The sequence below is a fragment of the Cyrtonyx montezumae genome, unplaced genomic scaffold, assembly GCF_038088225.1.
Source record: "Cyrtonyx montezumae isolate F1298 unplaced genomic scaffold, pur_monq_1.0 scaffold_30, whole genome shotgun sequence".
Classification (NCBI taxonomy): Eukaryota; Metazoa; Chordata; class Aves; order Galliformes; family Odontophoridae; genus Cyrtonyx; species Cyrtonyx montezumae.
In genome coordinates, this window is record NW_027072035.1 from 5,860,583 (window position 1) to 5,881,753 (window position 21,171).

General features: G+C 39.3%; 2 protein-coding genes across 3 annotated transcripts in view; one reads left to right on the plus strand and one right to left on the minus strand.

Moving 5' to 3' along the window:
• The window catches only part of MACIR (macrophage immunometabolism regulator), a 523,245-nt gene that overhangs the window by 37,805 nt on the left and 464,269 nt on the right, over nucleotides 1-21,171 (plus strand). The window lies entirely within an intron of this gene.
• Nucleotides 11,142-21,171, minus strand: part of LOC136053500 (uncharacterized) — a 40,867-nt gene continuing 30,837 nt past the window's right edge. For both annotated transcript variants that reach the window (XM_065744227.1, XM_065744226.1), the window contains exons 9-13: nucleotides 18,724-18,881; nucleotides 15,166-15,208; nucleotides 14,312-14,498; nucleotides 12,063-12,198; nucleotides 11,142-11,331 (exon numbers count right to left, since the gene is read on the minus strand). In XM_065744227.1, the coding sequence (XP_065600299.1) occupies nucleotides 11,232-11,331; nucleotides 12,063-12,198; nucleotides 14,312-14,498; nucleotides 15,166-15,208; nucleotides 18,724-18,881 (624 nt within the window). In that variant the 3' untranslated portion in view covers nucleotides 11,142-11,231. The remainder of the gene's footprint in view (nucleotides 11,332-12,062; nucleotides 12,199-14,311; nucleotides 14,499-15,165; nucleotides 15,209-18,723; nucleotides 18,882-21,171) is intronic.

Here is a 21,171-nt window from a genome sequence, read left to right on the forward strand (position 1 = left end):
TTTTAATTCTTACAGTTGCCTGCTCAGCCAGTTGGCCAGCACAGTCACTGCCACATGGATATTTACAGCACTCCTTCTACTGTCACCAATGTCTATTTGAGTAAAAAGAGATCAGAGAAGAGTACACCAGTCAAAGCTTGGTTCTTACCAAGATGTTCCATAAACTCCACTAATCATTGCTTCCTACCTACCTACCAATTGCTGTTCCTGTGCTGGAGTGCCAAAGCTGTGGGGTGGTGCTGCGGCTAGGATGCCAAAAACCTTAAGGTGATTCCTTTAAGGGCTTCTTACCACATCTGTAAGACACTTCTGCTTCTTTGCCTACACCCTAGCAAGTCCTTCAGGCTCTTTGAACTCAGCATACAATGGCTTGCCTTAATGATGAGAAAGTCTGTATTTCAGTTTCAGCCTCAAAGCTGAGATCCTATGCATGCACAGTTTATTTTTGATCAACCAACGATCCATTTTAGACTGGCACGTGAGAACTGTTCCATTTGCAGAAACCATCATGCTTTTTTAATTATTATTATTTTTAATATAAACATGTAGTTGAGTTTAGCTGTATTGAGTTGTTTGTTCCTGTTCCACAGTCTGAATGTGTTTAGGTTACTAATGCATAAACATTTCCATGAACTGCATGCTCTGTCTGGCATTCCTTGTACGTGCCCCACATTTGACTTCAAAGACTCTAATGTAAGTTGTTTCCCTGCATGCTTAAGTAAGTGAAATATGTTAAATTGCTGCTGGTTAGAAAATTCTGTACAGATTCTCATGAATGCTTTGATTTGCATAGGAATAAATTATTTTAAGGTGTAATTTAGTCCTTAGCATTTCCTAATTTTCCCTCTTAGTTGTGATCACTTTGCATAGTAGAAGGGAGATATAATGGTGGGAAGAAAAGTCCAAAGTCATGTGGAGGAGAAAGAACCAGCAGAAATAGCAGGTTTATTCACTTGGTTAAAAACAACAACAACAACAACAACAGCAACAACCCTAAAAAAAACTAACTCGATGCTAATGGAATCAAAAAGTGTGATTTCAATGTTATGGTATCAAATATTTATGACTACTATTATGAGTACTGACCCTGGGAAAAAAATCTCTGCTGGCACAGGTCACTAAGATTTTTTTTATAACTAGTAAGTAAAATGATATAGAGTGCTTCCAATCTAAATTTGTTTAGCACAAAAGATTTTTGAGAGCTTAGATTATTATAAATTTTATTGATCATGATATCAACAATGAATCAGTTTAGAACAGACTCCCCCAGCCAGCATAAAACTACAGTTCAAGAGTGCCTTTAATGAATTAAGAAAGCTTTTATGTTTTGGCAAGGTGAACTCTGGTACATGTAAAAAGTTGCAGCATCTCTATCAGATTATTCTTAATGTAAAATGCTTTCAAATGTTCTTTTCTCTGATCTTTGGTAATTACATCAATTGTCACAGCTGAATAGTTCTTCAGTGTCCATACTCCAATACCATCCTTATTTTGCATTGCAATCTTATCTCCTACAATAGAAGAGCTTTGTTTTTCATTGCAGTGCCGTTTACAAGACATCAAGGGCAAGCAGCTGCACGGTGGATATGTATAGATATTTCTGGCAAGCCTTTGTTCTTCCCCCCTATACAGCAATTAGACAGAGGCTGCAAAGGGGCAAGAGAATAAAAGCTCTCCCTCTTCATTTCCTTCTATCAAGCTGCAAATCCCTGAACTGAAATTTCTGGGTTCGCTGCTCTTGTAAGAATGCTAGTTTGGCACTCCAAGCAAACAAATGAGCAAATAAACTGAAACCAAACAAATTCACATTTTCAATTAAAAGAGGTCTGGTGTTCTATTATTATACATTCTTATCCTCTCAGCAGAGAGTTCCAAGCTGTTCCCTTGGGGCTTTCTTGGTAGAGAGTTTCCATTCTGTCTAAAGGCTGTTTCTGGGCAGCCATCTCCAGAGAAAATCATGTCTGAGCTACCAGACAGTAAACAACAGTTACAGTCCCACAGGGTCTAGGCTGACCTGAATAAGGTTCAAGCTAAAGGTAGTGACAGCAGTACAATCCTTGCCTGTGCACACGTGCATGTGTAATTTCAACCATGAATATTTTAAATAGCCTTGCTCAAACCTCAAGTGAAACAACCTGCAAGACACAGAAATGGAGGATGTTTTCGATAACAGTTTAGTTTTGTCAGCAGAAAACAATAAATGTAGTTACAAGTGTGTCAGAGTATGTCCTTATCACTCACTGTAAGCTTTTGTATCATTTTTTCTCTTCACCTCTTCTCTCATTGTATGCAGACACTTATATACACCAGATTTTCATCCAAATTTCTCTCAGAGGGAGGCAGACTCGATCAGTTCTCTCCACAGTGTTGTTGTGATGAATGTGATGAGATAGCTTCATGTATACAGTATTAAATTCTACATTTACTTACACTTTTTCCTGTTGCTCTTCCTATCTCCTTCCTCCTGTGAGCCAGATGACAGAAGAGTTTTGCCTGTACTGAATGAATTTACAGATCAAGCAACCAAGCAACCTACCTCTTGCTTTTACCTAGGGTAGCCTTATGCTACTGGGTCTCTTGATTGCTGAACAATTCATTTTTACTATCAAATTCTCATTTTACTGTCTGTCAGTTATATCTGTAACTCTCCATAATAGGCTTACTACCCCTGCTGTGTTCAATTTTTCTTTTGAAAGAATCTCATTTTTTTCATTTTCCAGTGCAACATCTCAGGTTTATTTTAAAGGATACGACCTTAGTTTTGTTAACAGAAAACACATTTTGCATCTGTTTATTGTGGGCTGTAATCTACTGCACATGGCTTTATTTTATTTTATTTTATTTTATTGCAAATTTTCATTTTATGTTAACTCTTTTCTCTGAATTTTCCCTCAGTCTTTCAATTTTTAGCTGTATGTTGTCTGAATGTCAGAACATGCATTTAAAGACCTTCAAGAGGAGACCTTTATATTCACTTCTTCTGCAGACTAATCATCACCTGAGCAAAACAGATCTTGTGAACATTCTCCACCTTTTTTTCTCAAAGTACAGGCCACTTAGATTATCAAAAGTGTGAAATCTTTCTTCTCTCCATAAATATCCCCCAGGAACAAGTAATATTTACTCCTCAACATCTTCCAGATCATTGGCAATAAGGCATTTTTGATCCTTGATCAGTATTGGTACAGGAGTATTTTAGTTAATTTACAGAATATTTATTTTTATTTTTACGTTCTTGGCAATCTGTGAAGATATTCTCCGTGATATTTGTTAGTATCTCTTTTTGCTATCTCGTGTATCTGTGTTGTGGTAACACCATCTTTCATACTAGGTTCTCCGTGTATGAATAATAAGTAGATTCAATGCACCAAATAGTAAAAATTACAAATGGATCAGAAAAGTAGTTTCCATCTCTGCTTGAAAGATGGAAAAAAGAGAATACCTTTCCTGAACCTCCCTGCAGGATGTTTTGGACTGACATGCTCTAATACCCATCCCAGTGCATTCCCTGCGCTCTACATATGCATTCTCTCAGTTGCTCTTTCAGAGTTAGCTAGTAAATACGTTACCTTCCTTGCTGCAAGCAGGATTCAGTACTCTGGTGGGAAGTTGCTTTGAGATGTCTGCCCTTGTTATGCCAGGAGAATTTCTTGTTCTCCTTTTATGTAAATTGTCTTCTTTAATGCAATTCTTCATCTGTTGGTGGTAGGAAATTAATTTTAAGGATTTTTACTTTTTAATTTTCACTTGGCCAACTGTGGATTTTTTCCTGCCTTGGCACCCTCATTTTTTTGTTATTTGTTGGCTTCCTTGGAAGCTCACGTAGCTTTTGTAAACTGCACTTGCAAAACTCTATCTCATTTTGAAGAACAGAGGACATACAAGCTCCACGCACCTGCTGTCATCAGTGAATTTTTTCTCCCAGGTTCTCCATCTGCTGAACATATCATTCTCCGTCATTTTCACAATGCTTGCTAATGGCTGTCAGTGCACTTTCTGTTCAGTAATAAGCTGATAGTGTCCTTCAGTCCAAAGAACTTAACTAGCAGCTTCAGCTTCCTCTTGGCCGGAGCCTTCCTTTTGAGCAGAGCCATCATGACTGCTGCCAAAGGCTACCTGCTCTGGCTGTGTCCTACTGCTTGGATTTGCCAGAACTGTGTTTCTAATAGCAAGTATAACTCCTGTTCAGGCTTGCAAGGAAGTTAGGACAACTCCAACTTTCTTCTGTTCTTTAGTGGTCTGCTGAAACTCTTTCTGCATCATGAAAAATAAACTCTATCATAAAGTTTTCAGTGAGAATAAACAGAGCCTAGACAGGTGCCTGGCTATCCCTGTACACTGCTGAGATTCCTTCGTCACTTGATTTGACCATATGTTTAGCTGCCTTCAGGTTCTCACTGGAATCCCACAGGAGCCTGTGTGTGCTAAATGTAAGGAAGTCCACTCAAGCTTTGCATAAAATCTGTTCAGCAGTTAAGGCTTGGCTTTACCATCTGATGTTTGTTGCTTGTTACTTAGTGCTTATCCCAGTGAAGAAGTGCATGAGGGAACCTACAGGGGCTGTGTTGAGGCTCCAGCACCAGTGCTGCTCCCTGACACCACTAGCTTATCCAGATCAAAAGAATGGAGCCTTTCTTGAGAGAAACAAATAATAATTTTCTCTCTGATAGGTGTTCATCTTCAGACATTTGCAGCACTTAATGTCTCATCTGCTCTGGTTTTCTGCGTCAGTATGCACCTTCATCAGACTCTCAACATGAGCAGTCTGCTCATCCTCCTCAGCCAGGGTTTGAGATACACCATCCCTGGAAAACTATCTGTTAGACTTCCTTGTACAATTACTTGCTTGGAGATGCAGCATCTATTTATTTATTTAATGTGAGGATGAGGTAAGGGTCTCTGTTACCAACTCTCACTTCCTTTTTGTGACTGTGTCTTTGATCTGAATTCTTTTTCTTCTTGACAGAGGTGTCTGCTCCCTCTTTGCCACGTGGTGTGTTCTGTGGGATTACTTTGCTTGCACTGCTCTGCTGTAGGTGGAACTCCTACATGTTCAGCTGAAAGCCTTAGTGTTTCCTTTCACTACCGTATCTTATTTACAGCCTACATTTCTTCCCACAGATGGCCCCTAGGACGAATTTTTAAAAGCATCTGGTCATATTTCTCTGCTTTTATTAGTGATACTGTTGGGATTATGCTTTACTCAGCTTTGAAGACCAGTTCAAATTGTTTGATATCTAGTTGAGCAACTGCAAATTAGCAGCTTTTGCAGCAGTGAATGTACTCTAAATGCATGGGAAACGGTGACTGATGAATACATGTGCAAACTTTTGTGTTTGCTACCACAGGTATTTACAGTAATTGAGGTGTAGCAGGCTGGGATTCAGTTTTTCAGGGATTATGTGAATTTGTTCTGACTTTCATCCTGTGCAGAAGTAGATGTCAGTTTGTCTTCTGTTTAGCAATATCTAAAGTTGAATCAGGACAGATTTTCCTACCTCTACTAAAATCATACTGTGAGAATACTCCTCTTGTCTCCACCAACACTGTGTGTACCATTGTTCTTTGTTTAGAAAGCAGTGACTACCTGACATATATTTCTTTTCTTATACCTTTACCCTATGGATTTCAGCAAGGATGTTTTTTCCTTCATGCTGTCTACTTGACACTGGATTCTAATGAATGCAGCTTCAGCTGAGGTTGCTTCTGTGTTTCAGACTGAGCCTGGATGCTTGCACTTTTTTGCTTTTACTCTTACAGATTTGTTCCTTTCCCTCATCAGACTTCTTTTCTATGTTCATATACCGAGATCTTCTTAGTTGACAAAATCCATGTATTTTCAAGCTCATTTATGAGCCGCATCTTAAGGTATCTCTATCCTACAAAGAAACACAAAGTAGAAGCTGGCATGTACTTGCTGCACTGCTACTTCCTTTAGTGACATCCTGCTAGCTCTCATGCCTGCTGCCTTGTGCACTATAGATACTGAGACTTTTCCTTCCAGACCCACACTCTTCCCTTCAGGGATGTACCACCTAATCTCCAATTAGTGGTTCCATTTCTGTTTCAAAATCAACTTTTCAGTGGTAATGACAATGTCTTATTTAAAGAGGAAAGTTCAGGATATTTATTTAGTTATTGTTTACCTGTTCTAAGAGCATTTTTTCACTGCCTGCTTTGCTGGACCATCAGTAAAATTTCCCTACATCTTTTTGGACTGGGTGACAACACAAACACAAGTATGATGCCAAATTTCCTTACAGGAAAGTCTCATCCTGTGATTTCTGATCACCAGCAAATAAGAATACTTTCATTATAAAATGCTAGTTGTATAGAGGTATCGAAGACCTGGTGCTTCTCTTGATATTGAGTGGAGTGCCCAGAGCCTCAGTTGTTATTGTTTATTCCCATTAGAAGGAGGTGTTATTTTTTTTTCCAGTGGAGAAGCTAGGACAGGCTGACAGGACAAGAGAAAGTGTTTTTAAACTAAAGGAGGGGAGGTTCAGATTACATATTAGGAGAAAATTCTTTACTCGGGGTGGGGAAGCCCTGGCACAGGCTGCCCAGAGAAGCTGTGGTGCCCCATCTATGGCGGCGTTCAAGGCCAGGTTGTATGGGGCCCTGGGCAGCCTGAGCTGGTGGTGGGTGGCAGCCCTGCCCACAGCACGGGGTTGGAACTGGCTGGGCTTTAAGGTCCCTTCCACACCACACTGTTCTTTGATTCTATAATTTTATGGTTCTATGAAGCAGCTATTTTTCCTGTGTTGCATTTTCCTCTCCTGCCGTCCTAGCCTGGTGAAGCACCTGAGGGCAGAGAGTGACAGAGCAGAGAGCAACTGCTAGTCTTTCTGCAGCAGGTCTCTGTGAATTGAGCCTCACTGACAGGTGAGACTTGGGAATTCAGTGGCCATGGAATATTTAGTGGTTTCCCAGAGAAAATGTCCTTCCCAACAACTCTCTTTCTTATTTCTCTCAGTGTGAAAAACATTTTAATTGTAAGAATGTTCCCAGAGCAATTGACAAGTAGCAAGCTATTGTACTGGGCCTGACTACAATTATTTCTCCTCATATTACTTTAGAAAACCTTCATCTGTGGTAACTGGAGAATAGTGAGCCCATGTTCTTTTCCTGTGCTGGGAAATCTTTTTATCCATGAAACTCTTGGCCAAAGTAGTGAACTGAATTTATTGAATCTAAGTGGTACACCTGCTAAAGCACTGAAGGAACAATGAATCCAGCAGCAATCATCTAGTGTGGAATTAGAGTAGTTTATCATGTTTTGTATTCTATTGATTAAGATTAGCTCTTAGAGAATTCGTGGCCAAAACTTCATAGAGTTGCTTTAAAAGTCACACATCTTCCTGCTTCAGAACTTGGAGCAGTGACACCATTTAGGAAAAAAAACAAAGACCTAGTAGATCCAAAGCAACATTAAAAGTAACAGTAATTGGTTTATGTATGAAGGGCAGATATGTCCAAAATTTACTGCAAAATATCATTCATTAAAATGATGGTTTCAGATATGTTTGTAAATTGTAGAAATCTAGAATTATTTTTAGAACGTTTAAGGAAAAATGCCACATTTAATTGAAATATCTCTTCTTCTATGTCAGGTTTCCAATTACTTTCTCTAAATCAAAGTGGCTTTCGTTTCTTGCAATGAAAATGAGCAATTTCAGCTGATGCAGGATAACAGCTGTTCTCAGCAACATAAAATTAGGAAATTACTAGCATACATTATAAAAACAGGCACAATGTTAGCTGATACAATATTAAATAATGAAACACCCAAATGAAAAAGAATATAATTTTCAAAACTTCTGGATGTTCTAAAGTATTAAGAAATCACTTTTTATTTTTCATTTTTGGGAAATCTCCTAATAGTGAAACCTGTAGGTGGAAGCCACATTTCTTTTTGCACAAAAAGAAAAGCATCACTTCTGACACCACAAGACTTTTTGTTATGAAGTATCTGGCTTGGCTGGCATAAACTGCCCTTGAGAAGATCATCCTGAATAAGAGATGTCACATTCTACACACTGCAGCAATCCTTCCTCTGCACTCAGATATAATTAGCATGTTATCTTGTGAATGGGCATAATGCCAGCGATGAGGGAATGGGCCTAAGTGTTCTCGTCAGTAAAGTCTGGGTGTTAGGCAGTCAGACTTTTGTCATAGAGTGCTGCAGTGTTTCAGCCTTGGCTAATGTGTATTTCATCATTAATGTTGAAGGGTGGATTAACTCTGGAAGATTCAGAAATATTTCCACTAAAATGACTTTCTGTTTCTGGTAAATGAGATTTGAAAGTCTGACACAAAGAAAGGGAAAAAACCAAACTCGCACACCTGTGTCCTTCAGAAACACATTACAAAAAGGAATTATGCACTTTGCAATGTTTTTGTGGCCCCAGAGTGTTTCCTGCTAAATAACTCATTCCTTTGTGGAAAATGCATTTGTGACCTTCTGTGGCTTTCCCTCTGTAGAGCCTTGTACATATTTTCTGCTGAACAGGGCAGAAAACGAGCTCCATTTGGAGTGCAGCTAACCATCTGAATAAATCATGCTTCAAGTACATGACCCCATTTCTTCTCAGCGGAATATCATACTCTGCTAATGGAAGTGTTCTGGTTTCAATATAGCTATCTTTCTCCTGGCAGTGAAAGGAAAGCCTTGAATGTGGGTGTATCTAGCAATAAATATAGAGTCTTGAATGCAAACAAATGACCCACGGTGAGATACTAGGTGATTGCATAGCTATGCTGATGGGAGACAGACCAGGTTACCCAGCTTCATGTTCTGTGTTTTCTTTTGAAGAAATTGGAAAAAAAAAAAGAAAAAGAAAGAAGGTAAAATGGGACAGCAACTTAGATGCTGAAGGCTGAAGGGGGAACTTAATTCAAAGATTTAAATTCTCCAGCCTTTGGGGAAACCTAGATTTGAAGATGTCATGGCTGGATACTTCATCTTTGGTGACTAAATCAAATTTATTTCATTGCAAAGTATGTACCTTTGTTTTCTTAAAAAAAAAAAAAATCTGATCTATCTAATTTCTGGAGAGTTTCTTTTCATGATCCTTCAGGAATGCTTTCAGACTGTTTTCTTGAGTTTCCATCTGTAATGTTGCAAGTTTAAAGGTAGCAATATTGTATTGGCTATACTGGAATAATTCGAAGGCTGGAAAAAGTAGCGCTTGATTAAATATTCTTTAAAGCTAGAGATGTCATTCTTTTGTCCCATGGGAAGATCAAAAAAGACCTGCAAATCTCAGGATGGAAGTAGGGTTTTCCCTGTGACATATGTTTATCACTGTTCTCCCGATATATTTTTCCTATAAGGATAAAAGTAAAGCTGTCAGCAGTTGCTCAAACTATATCAACTGGTTTTGCATGAGAGAAAAAATGAGAAATTATCACACAATCTTTTCTTCTGGCTTACAAAATGTGACAGTTTAACATCTTTTCCATAAGTGAGGTTGGCAACAACCACCTGAGGGTAAAAACAGCTAAGCTGCCACTGTTTTTTTTTTCTTTGTTTTCCAGCTTTTCACTGCAACTGAAAGCAGGATGCTTCATTAGTAAGTTGAAGTAGTAAACTGAAATAGTAAACTATGACATTATGATGCAGTATCTGTGAAGCTGTGAATTTAGACACTTTTTTTTTATAATGAGATAAATAATGATTCCGCTTAATCACAGAATCAAGAGATTGGCTTCAGTAAGAAGGGACCTTGAAGATCACTTAGGTCCAGACCCCTGCCACGGGCTGGCTTGCTATCCATCAGATCAAGCTGCCCAGTATAGAGACATTTGGTTAGAGGAGGATGTGATAATGTCAGCCTAGGCTAAGACCTAGGGCCTATGTGCTGTGGTGCGTGTAATGCTGACTCTGGTCAGATGCAGTCCTTGAGAAAGTCAGCAAGAAAAGAGAGATAAATAGAAAAAAGAGCTGTGCTAACGGAAATAGCAAAAAGTTATAATTTAGGGTAAGAAATTGCTTGCTGCCAATGAATCAGAGAAGAAAATTAGGCACGTGATTGTCTCGTGCTAACTCCTTACTAACCAATCAGTTATGGGGGCATCACATGTGAGTCACACCTGCAACCTATCAGAAATATGCTTTGTATTATTTAAAAGTTGTATTTTTCCAAATAAACTGTCTCTGTTATCACTTTCATAGAATGTCAGAGTCTGTTCCTTCTCTCCTGACAGCCCAGGGTCCCATCCAACCTGGCCTTGAATGCCTCCAGGGATGGGGCATCCAACTGCTTCCCTGGGGAACTTATTCTAGGTTGCCTCATTATGAGATCACTTATCAAACTCACCCAGGTCCCTTTGGATGGCATCCCTTCCTTCTTTTGTATCAACTGCACCACTCATCTTGTTGTCACCAGCAAAGTTGCTGAAGGTGCATTTGATGCCACTGCCATCACGATACAGATGTTAAACAGCACTGGACTCCTGAAGGACACAACTAGTCACATGGAGCTGTTGACTACAACACTCTGCCCAGATTTATTCATAGGAAGAATGAGTTTAATGTTAGAGAATATTATAGAACACTATATATATGACCTGCTTCAGTGACCATTGATGTCTGAACATGTTATCTTTGTTGAAGACTTACTTATGGTACTGTCTTTTTACTGATAATTTTGGAGGAAATAATGTCTTTGAATACTGCTCAGTAAACATGCTGTGTTGAAATGGCAGATGGTCAAATTAAGACTACTTTTAAATTAAAATTTATGTTGACAAGAAACATGGGTATTCATATTAAAAAAAATATTCCATTCCTCCAGGAATACTCTGTACTTGTTAATATGTCAGTTAACACTGAGCCTCACACTACCTTGAAACTTAGAGGTGAACCTATATAAAAAGCTTTGGGATGGAAAGAGCAGTATTTGCAAAAGGTTCATTTTCAAATAAAATGTGATGTGGATATAATACATCAAGTACTACCAAATAATCGAAATACAACATTTTTTCTTTTGACAGGATCAGATAAATATTGCTATCTGTTCACAACTTCAGTGCCAAAGTGACTTCACACATGGCCCATGGAACCCAGAATTGAGTAGAAATATGAAATAAAGATAGCCACAAAGAAGACAACATTACTTGAATTTTATTTGCTGATGAATAAATCATAATACTAAAATTTACCTACTGTCAGAGCATTTTTCTAGATGAACCAAAAGACATGGCATGAAAAAAAGAAAGCCTTCTTCTCACATCCTTGTCTCCTCCAGTGGTCTGTTCATGAAATCTTGGATTGCCTGGTGTAGGGGTAACCATTTATTAATTGAAGCCTTCAGAGCAGTAATCCATCTAAAAGAAAGACCAACAGTTGTATATACTTGGGTGTAATGAGTGCACTTAAATACCCTTTGGAACATGTTTTCTATAAATGGTATTTGTTCAAATCTGTTACTGTGTATACTGCTTGGAGAAGGGTAGAACACAAAGGAGTTAACTATAACAGTTATATATCTTAAATGCAGTTTCCAGCATACCCAATTGCTTTGTCCTCTGTTCATTAAATTAGAATACAAATACTGCAATTAGAAGATTTACATAATCAGAACTTCCACTGTCAGCCATGGAATTTGACTGAATTGCTATGACAGGATTCACCTTTGGAACACGATTTCATAGGCTAATTTTCATTTTTACTACTAATGAGCATTGTTGGAAGTAAATCATCCTTGGGAATGAGGAGGATATACATTCCACTAGTTTGAGCTCCTCTAATGAGAAAGTAACATAGGTTTTCTGTGCAGGGTAATAACCCCTATGTTACTGTGAGAGACACCTCATCCAGTTTCCCTTTGAAACTGCAATCCAGCATTGCTTCAGTTCCAGCACTGACAGTAACAGAATTGATGACTCACATGGTCCTACATGATGTACTGCACTGTGACTAAAGCTAGAATTAAAGGGAATTCTAGAGGAACAAGTGAGAACAGAAAGGAAAGCTGTCACCAGATCTTCCCCAAGCTACAGTGTTCCCAATTTGCTTAAGTCTAGCAAATAAAATAGAATCAAGAATCTTGGTTTACCTTTTGTTTTCATTTACATTTTCGGCACATAAGTAGAAAGTTTTAAACTCTTCAGATGGAGGTTTGAGTTCGATTACTGATCTCTTGGATCCCAGAGACTGTTCACTTACAATATATCCTTGGAGGTAGAGGCCACCTTGATGGAAAAAAAGTTAGTATGCATCACATATATTGAAGATGCTATTTAGAAAATGACTGCTTGCTAGCTGCATAATGAACATTTTTGAAAAGAAAATTTCCAGATGACTTGTGATGGGTCTTTCCACAGTTACTCAGAATTCATATACAGAATATGAAAAATACAAAATAACAGTTTTCTTCTGAAAATTGATATGGATGGACCTCCATATTTGCTCTTCCTACAAGATTTCCTGACCAAATATCCTCAGATTACTATCAGATTTCTTTTCTCTTTTCCCCTCAGCTGCTGGGTGCAGAATTCAGTACGAGTTTTGCCAGGTCAGCTTTCATCGCTGTCCTGTGTCTGTATTAGGAAAGAACTATACTTCTTTGGATGAAAAGCAGTGTACAGGAGGTAAAGCTTTTTATTGTTACAGACTGAATTTTCCTCAGTTAATGCTCACGCTCCCAGATTTTTTTGGCACAAATGTGTCTGTCCAACTACTAGAACTTAAGAAGCAGTTCTGTTGCATTATGCATTAGAACATAAGCTCACTCCTGCTCAACTCTTAAGTACTGACTTGATAGATAAAAGGGAATACAAAGACATAATAATAGTGAATATTAAGTGTGAATATGGCTACACAAAATGTGTAGTTCAATGAGACAGTAATCTAACCTGTATAGCCATACCATATAATAAAATTAAATTGTATTAAAAGTTAGGTCTGAAAAGGAGTATGGACTTGAAATTTGAGAACAGATTTATTTGTGCTGCAGTCAGTTTCTTGTACACTTAACTCTTGTCTTGAAAGCTGTATGAACATGGAAGATTCAGGGATTTGCTTTCAGTCAATTAATTCTAGAGCTTGCTTCAAGTTAAACTTGTAAATTGTGTTTTATCTGTCCATTGTGGTTTTTTTTTTCCTTTAAACACTAAAGGGATATAAATTTCAAAATTAAATAAAGAAATACTGGAGTAAGCATTTGTTCTCCTTACTTGACATGCTGCCATCAGTAATTGGAACTCCATCTCAGTTGACACCTGCTAGCTAAGGAAAGGAATTACACAGCATTTGCTCTTCATCACATTTTTGTTATATGCACTCTTGTTTTTAAAGTGTCACTATAATGCCATTAATATGAAATACTCGATTTTTGCCTTTCAGCTAATTCCTTGCTTTACTCTGGGCAAGTCTTAGCTTCAGTTTACTTATTTCAGTTCACTGTGGAATTCAGTGGTCATTTCAGACATATGGCATTTGGCAGGTGAAAGGTAAATACCAAGAAAAGTTTTCTCTTTCAATCTGAAAGCTGGCTAGTAAGCAAAAGTACATTTCCTTTCTGTTTCTTCCAGCTACCAATTTCCTTGGGATAAGGAACCAACACACTTCTTCCTTGGGCACCTTTTTTTTTTTTTTTTTTTTTTTTGAAATACAAAGTTCCAGAGAGTTGTGTCTGCAGGCTCTTAGTGCCTGAAATTCAAAGGCACTCGAAGTTGTTTGTGATGGATGCCTGGTAACATCACCTTGCTGCCTTCATGAAGTGGCCAGATACATCCCTCCTCTGTTACAAGAACTGCTACACAGTATCATGGATTTTTCAGATGCAAAGACCTGGCCAGACTCTGCAGAACCCACCTCTGCTGCAGGTGGGGAGTTCTTTCTGTTTGTATTCTGCTATTGCCAAGGCTATATAAAAGTCTGGTAATTGTGGAGAAATCAACCAGAGCTTATTATGTTCCTCCCTTCAAGGGTGCTATCTAGCACAGAGTAGTCAGACAGCTTTCAACAGACTTTCAGCCATCAGTGGTAAGGAATCAAGCAGCTAGGAAGTGCTTTGGGAGGGTGATGTCTCTTGCTCATGTGCTCTTCTGAGGAAAGTACATAGATGTTTATCAGCTCTGTTCCAGAAACAAAAATTCAGACCACTGGACATTAAAAAAAAAAGATGGGGGAATGAAGAGTACAATTTATGAAAAGGGACTGAGTTTATTCTTCCTACCCTCATCTTCACAGAACACTGAGAACTTGCTGATAAGAAACTTTCACTAGTGGTCAAAGTTCAACGTGGAAACTGCAATGAAATGTTTCTTTAATAATGGTTTGCAATCCATCAGCCAGCCCTACCTTGGGCAGGTGTGGAGCGGAGAGTGGCATAGAAGTACAAGCAGCCATCCTTCAGAATGCAGTAGTGCTGAATCCAGGCATCTTTGCTTCTGTCCAACTGGTGGAGGAGACCCAGGCACTCTGGATTTTTGATTGCTAAGGGTGGCAATGTGGTATTATGCAGTGTGACATCTACCCACACGTGGTTCTGTAAGGTAAACATGAAATAGTCTTGGTAAGAAATTTAAGACAGCCTGCTAATATGAAATGACACTACCCCTAGTTCTGTGCAGACTCTAGTTGTGAAAATGGTTTGTGAGGTCAACACTGGAAATGTAATTGAAAAACCAATATTTGATGTCAAACAATGGCCAACTTCAACAATATTCCCACTACTCTCTTTCTAATAGTCTGTCTGAAGTGACAGTAGATAGCCTCAAAAAACCTAGCAATCAAGGAAGGCATACAGGGAAAATCTAAGAATATTAAGCCCTTCTCTCCTTTTATTCTAAACAGTATTACATTATGCAGCACATGTCATAGTGAGAGTCTTCTCAACTGTGCTCATTCTCCTTCCTACCTTCCCACTGGTCTCATTTTAGGTTATATTTCTGTATTAGCTTAAAGCTGATGATATCTGGAGAGGGAACATTTTGATTCATACCACCATATGGCAGCAAAATATATTTGCTGCAACAAAATAATGTGTGTATATGACTTTCAGATTGGAGCTGATTCACAACTCAGCTGCCTTGAACAAATGTTTGCAGCTTCCATGTTGCTATCTGCACTGGGCTATACACAGTAATATCTGTGGTCTCTCAGCCTTCTGCACAGTATACTATACCGTACTTCGCACACAAATAAAGCATTACCTGATGGACAGGATGCACTGCTTTCTCCATAGCCTCCAGCCACCTATAAAATGACCAATAATGAGAATAGCTCAGTTTTGTAGAGCTGAGTAAGTATGCATCACCACCTCATTTAATTATTGCTGATGTAGGCAGCTTTCAAAGATGTGCAATTTTCAGGACGTATTCAAGCCTTCAGGATAGAAAACTAGTGGATTAAATAAATGCTTCTAACTTGCAGAAAGGTAAGTTTCAGCTTTCTGTAAAACACTGTAATAAATTAGAGCAATACTGAAGACAGGATAAAGCTTAACATTTTGTACATAATTCACCTGCCATGGTTTTATGATTTTTGTTATCAGTATTCCATATCATTACATCATGTGAGGCACTGGGAGTCAAAGAGTTAATGCTCTAAGTCCATGGACTGCTGAATATCTGGGTACCTGGTTCTCAGAAGAGAAGAAGAACTACATTCCCCAGAGGAATTTTCCACCCAGAGGAAAACACACAAATCCCAGAGTCTTCCCCTTTGCTGTTCATCTCAGCAGTGGATGTTCCCTAGCTGTCTTGCCTTCAGCTTTAACGTACGGCCTTCGTTTTGGACACTCTCTCTCTCTCATTGTATTTGAGTTATTAGCTTTGATTCCAATTATATTGTGTTATTTTGTATTCTGATATTTAATAAATTAGTTTTCCTCCTCAGATCGTTGATGCTGTTTTGTTTTTATGCCTGTCTCCCTACCCTTTCCCATTTCCCCCTTCACCTTTCCCAGGGAGTGGGTCCATGGATATCCTGCCCTATTGGTCATGGATATCCTGCCCATTGCTCAATGCCTTCTTCACATCTGTCTTTAATAGACAGGACAGTTGTCCACATGGTACTTGCCCTGACCTGGAAGTCCGGGACGGGGTGCATAATGCACCCCCTGTGATTCAAGCAGAGATGGTCAGAGATCTTCTCCTCCATCTGAACTGCCACAAGTCCATGGGGCCAGATGGGATCCACCCAAGGGTGCTGAGGGAGCTAGCAGAGGTGATTGCCGAGCCACTTTCTGCCATCTATCAGTATTCCTGGTTATCTGGAGAGGTCCCACAAGATTGGAGGCTTGCCGATGTGACTCCCATCTTCAAGAAAGGCCGTAAGGAAGACCCGGGGAACTACAGGCCTGTCAGCCTGACCTCGGTATCAGGGAAAGTTATGGAACAGATGATATTGAGGGAGATCACACGACACGTGCATGGCAATAAAGGGATCAGACCCAGCCAGCACGGGTTCACCAGGGGCAGGTCGTGCTTGTCCAACCTCATCTCCTTCTATGACTGGGTGACCAGACAGGTAGATGAGGGAAAGGCTGTTGATGTAGTCTATCTGGACTTCAGCAAGGCCTTTGACACGGTCTCCCACAGTATTCTCCTAAGGAAACTGGCAGCCCGTGGTGTGGACAGGTTCACTCTTCTCTGGGTGGAGAACTGGCTGGAGGGCCGTGCCCAGAGGGTAGTGGTTAATGGAGTTAAGTCCAGCTGGCGTCCTGTAACGAGTGGTGTCCCCCAAGGGTCAGTTTTGGGGCCCATCTTGTTTAATATCTTTATTGATGACCTAGATGAGGGAATTGAGTGTACCCTCAGTAAGTTTGCAGATGACACAAAGCTGGGAGGATGTGTCAAACTGCCTGAGGGTAGGGAGGCCCTTCAGAGGGATTTGGATAGGCTGAACAGCTGGGCTGAGCAAAATGGGATGAGGTTCAATAAGACCAAGTGCCGGGTCCTGCACTTTGGCCACAATAACCCCATGCAATGCTATAGGCTTGGGGCAGAATGGCTTGAAGAATGTAGAGAGGAAAAGGACCTGGGGGTGTTGGTTGATGCTCAGCTCAACATGAGCCGGCAGTGTGCACAGGTGGCTAAGAAGGCCAACAGCATCCTGGCCTGTATTAGAAATAGTGTAGCCAGCAGGAGCAGGGAGGTGATCATCCCCCTGTACTCAGCTCTGGTGCGGCCGCACCTCGAGTACTGTGTTCAGTTTTGGGCCCCTCACTACAAGAAGGACATTGAGGCCCTGGAGCGTGTTCAGAGAAGGGCAACAAAACTGGTGAGGGGCCTGGAGCACAAGTCTTATGAGGAGCGGCTGAGGGAGCTGGGATTGTTTAGTCTGGAGAAGAGGAGGCTCAGAGGAGACCTTATAGCACTCTACCACTTCCTGAAGGGGGGTTGTGGTGAGGAGGGGGTAGGCCTCTTCTCCCTGATAAGTAATGACAGGACGAGAGGGAATGGCCACAAGTTGCGCCAGGGAAGATTTAGATTAGACCTCAGGAAGCATTTCTTTTCTGAAAGAGTGGTCAGGCACTGGAATGGCCTGCCTAGGGAGGTGGTTGAGGCACCATCCCTAGCGCTGTTCAAGAAGCGTTTAGATGAGGTGCTTAAGGACTTAATTTAGTAGTTGGGTAGAGATAGTGATAGGAGGATGGTTGGACTAGATGATCTTGTAGGTCCTTTCCAACCTTATGAACTTATGAACTTATGAACTTATGAACTTATGGATCTGGGCCAAACCTGCCCCTAAACTGTTGACATCACCATGTCAGGATAAATGACCATTATTCTGTCATCATTATAATGTACATAACAAACTTGTAGAAAATTTAAAGCATCCTGAAACTGGAGATTACCAAATAAAGTAGGCTGTTTGTTGGCAGTCTTACTCTTTTAGTGCCATGGATGGTGTAAAACGAAGTGAAAAATACTGTAGTATGACAGCAGTGGATGTCTAAAATACTAAGATTTTATAAAAAGATGAGTGGAGAAATCAACTTTATAAAATGCCATCCTACTAACTTTAGGTTTCAAATAATGCACAATAAGACAAAAGGGAAATAAAAAGAGTGGGTTTTACTACATTTTCAAAATTATGCCTAAAAGTCCTTATTTTTCAGCCTTTTGAGTGATTTTAGTCTCTTTGTCTGCTACAGTATTTGGGAAATGCAGAAATAATATTTTTGGAGTCAAACTGTGAGAAAAACCCAAACTCATTTTTTTTCTTGTCTGATCTGACATGTTTTTGTGGAATATTTAGAATTTAAAATGAAAACATAATGATGTGACAGAATGAAGAAAGGGAACTGGAAGAGGGGATTGTACTTATGACTTGCACTCTCCTTGTTGGGCAGAAGAGAGATTATTGATGAGAAATGAACAAGAAAGTTCACACCCACAGGAAGATTTAAGTTTCTACTTGTGATAGTGGAGAAGGTATGAGAATATGTGTGATTGATTTTTTTTTTTCTGGAGATAACTGAAATCATGGGAATTCAGGGAAATCCTGAGGAGGGCATGAATGTTAAAAACTTGTTGAAAAAACTACCTTCTTATCAAAATAACAAAAAGGTAAACTGAAAATGAAAAATGCTCTTGAAAATATTGCAAATAAAAACCAGAAAACCAGAAACACCAATCTTCCTATGGTTATCTTTTTTTTTTTCTACCAGTCATAGAAACTCTTGTAAACATTCTCCAAAAATCCAGTTATCCTCTCTCCAAAGCAGAATAACGAATCTGACTGTAAAATGAAAGATCACTTACCTCTTCATTTCTTGGTTAGAAGTTGCACAGAAGTAGAAAATCCTGTTTCCACTTTGAGGTATGCACTTAAAAACAAAGGGTTTACCCAGACTCGTGTCAACACCTATTTCCGCTCCTTCCAGCTTTGTTACTTCCAAGGGTCTGCACTTTCCTTCATCCTGTAATTAAAAAGAAGAAAAAGCTGTGCCAAAGTTCAAAGCTGACATGGAATCAACTCAGGGAACATTCAAAGGTGTAGAAGATTGTGACAGGATTTTATGCCTTTCAAACTATCCTAATCATCATTTGCTTTAATGATCAGTAGCCTCTGGAAATACAGTACAGTCACAAAAGTCAAACTAGTCACCTTGTCATCCTCATGGATCCACCAGGTGGGTCACTTGATTACAGAAGGAGATGAGGTTGGTCAAACAGGACCCACCTTTCATGAACCCTTGCTGGCTAGGCCTGATCCCCCAGCTGTCCTACACGTCACACAATCTCCCTCAAGACAACCTGCTCTGTAACTTTACCTGACACCAAAGTAAGTTTATATCAGTATATTCATAACCATTCCTATTCATTTCAGACAACTTTCACTGGAAAGCTTTTCAAAATGTTTTGTACAGTACTGTGAATTGGTTTAGAGCTCTTAGAGACCAGAGAGTATTGATGGTGTCTTTCTGTGTGGCTAGTTATAAGAAGCCCTTTAGCTCCTGAATGTAAGTAGGTAGGTGAAACAACTCCCACTCTCCCACCACAACTCTCATGAAGTATGTCATCACTCAAGGCAGAGGTGCATGCATTCAGACAGTGAATTCTGTTTTTTAAATAATGCTCTTAGCCATTTTGCTTTCAGTAACTATGATTATTGCTCTTACAATCACATTTAGTGACTATTTAGTGTTGGGACATACAAAGACTAGTACTGCCCTTTTGAGAAAACACCAATGGATTCTTGACCTATGAAAATCAACTGATTATTTGGAGTAAATGTAATGCTGTCAGCAGGAGCTGAATTACAAATGCCCCATGTAAACTTTTTATATTAGCTTCAAAATAAACATACATATCTTTCCACAAAAAAAACACACAAACCACCCACCTGTTAGATTTTTACATGCCAATTTGTATGTTCATTGGTACACATTCCTTTGTTCTTAAAATATTTTGAATGAATAACCCCTAGTACTGAAAAACAGTGCAAATAAACATTCATGGATGTAGTTTTTAGATCCTTCTGCTTTCTCCTTTTTTTAGTTTTTTCTTTTTTAAATGCAAAGCTGAAGTCAATTCAATGATGAAGACAATCCAGAAAGTCATCACCGCTGTGTGACCTTCTTCACTTATATCTTCAGACACAAAACCACATTGCAAAGATAGCATAATGAAAAATACATATTCAGGCTCCAAATCTCACTTCTAGCATAGAGAATAATACGTGCTAGGGCAATGAAGCGTTACCTATCAGCATTCTGTCCATCTTTTCTTCTGACTGTCCTAGCTTTTGGCCAGAAGGCAAAGGTCACTGTGGACACTGAAAAGGCTGTGTGACTGCTGTAATTACACATCCCTGTAAACTACTTTTCTAAACACTTTCTATGCTGTCTAGAATGAATGCAGCTAGAGTCCTGTGATATCAAGAATGATTTATGCCTGCTACTTTCCAAATTAACACATCTGGGAAAAGAATAAGAAGGATCTGAAGCATCCGTTGCAAAGTGGATAAAATATTCTTCATTGACTAAAAAGGCAAACTCCTACCATGATTCTGAAATGCAAGAGGTATTTCTTTTCACTAGTGTGTTTTTCATGAACTATATCTTGTGAGAAATCCTATGGTAACACTCCTGTTACAAAAAGTGCCAAAGCTACACAGATGAAAAAACATCCTAAAAGTTATGTGGTACTACTGTGGCTGTGGTGTACCCACTGATGATACTGCCTCTTGAGAGCTAAATATAACTATTAGAAGCTTTCAGAGTTGATGGTACGTGCTGTTGAGATTTGAAATAAACTAGCTCAGATTTTAGCTACTACAACACTGTTCTGCACTTAAGGAAACAGAATTTTTTGTTCTCTTAAGGCTGCTATGAGCTATTTCTTAGACACCTGGCAGTTAGCAAGATCTAACAGGGATGGACTCCTTTGCATAGAAGGCAGAAAGCATATGCTATGTTGATAAATGCCAGTCTAAGAAAAACAGAAACACCTGAAGTAGCTCTTCCCTTGCAGCTAGTTTTTCTTCAGGTGGCTTGAGTTTTAGGGAATTTTTTCTTGGAAAAAAAAAAATCCAAAAACAAACAAACAAAAAAACCACATTAATGTACAAGAGGCTGAACTGAAGGAAATACTATATGAAAGTAGACATCCTCTTATTTTAATATAAGGTCATAAAGATAGGGTATGTAGCTTGAGGTGTGCTGGAGGGTGGTCACAGATTTAGTGTAAATACATCCAGAAAATAAA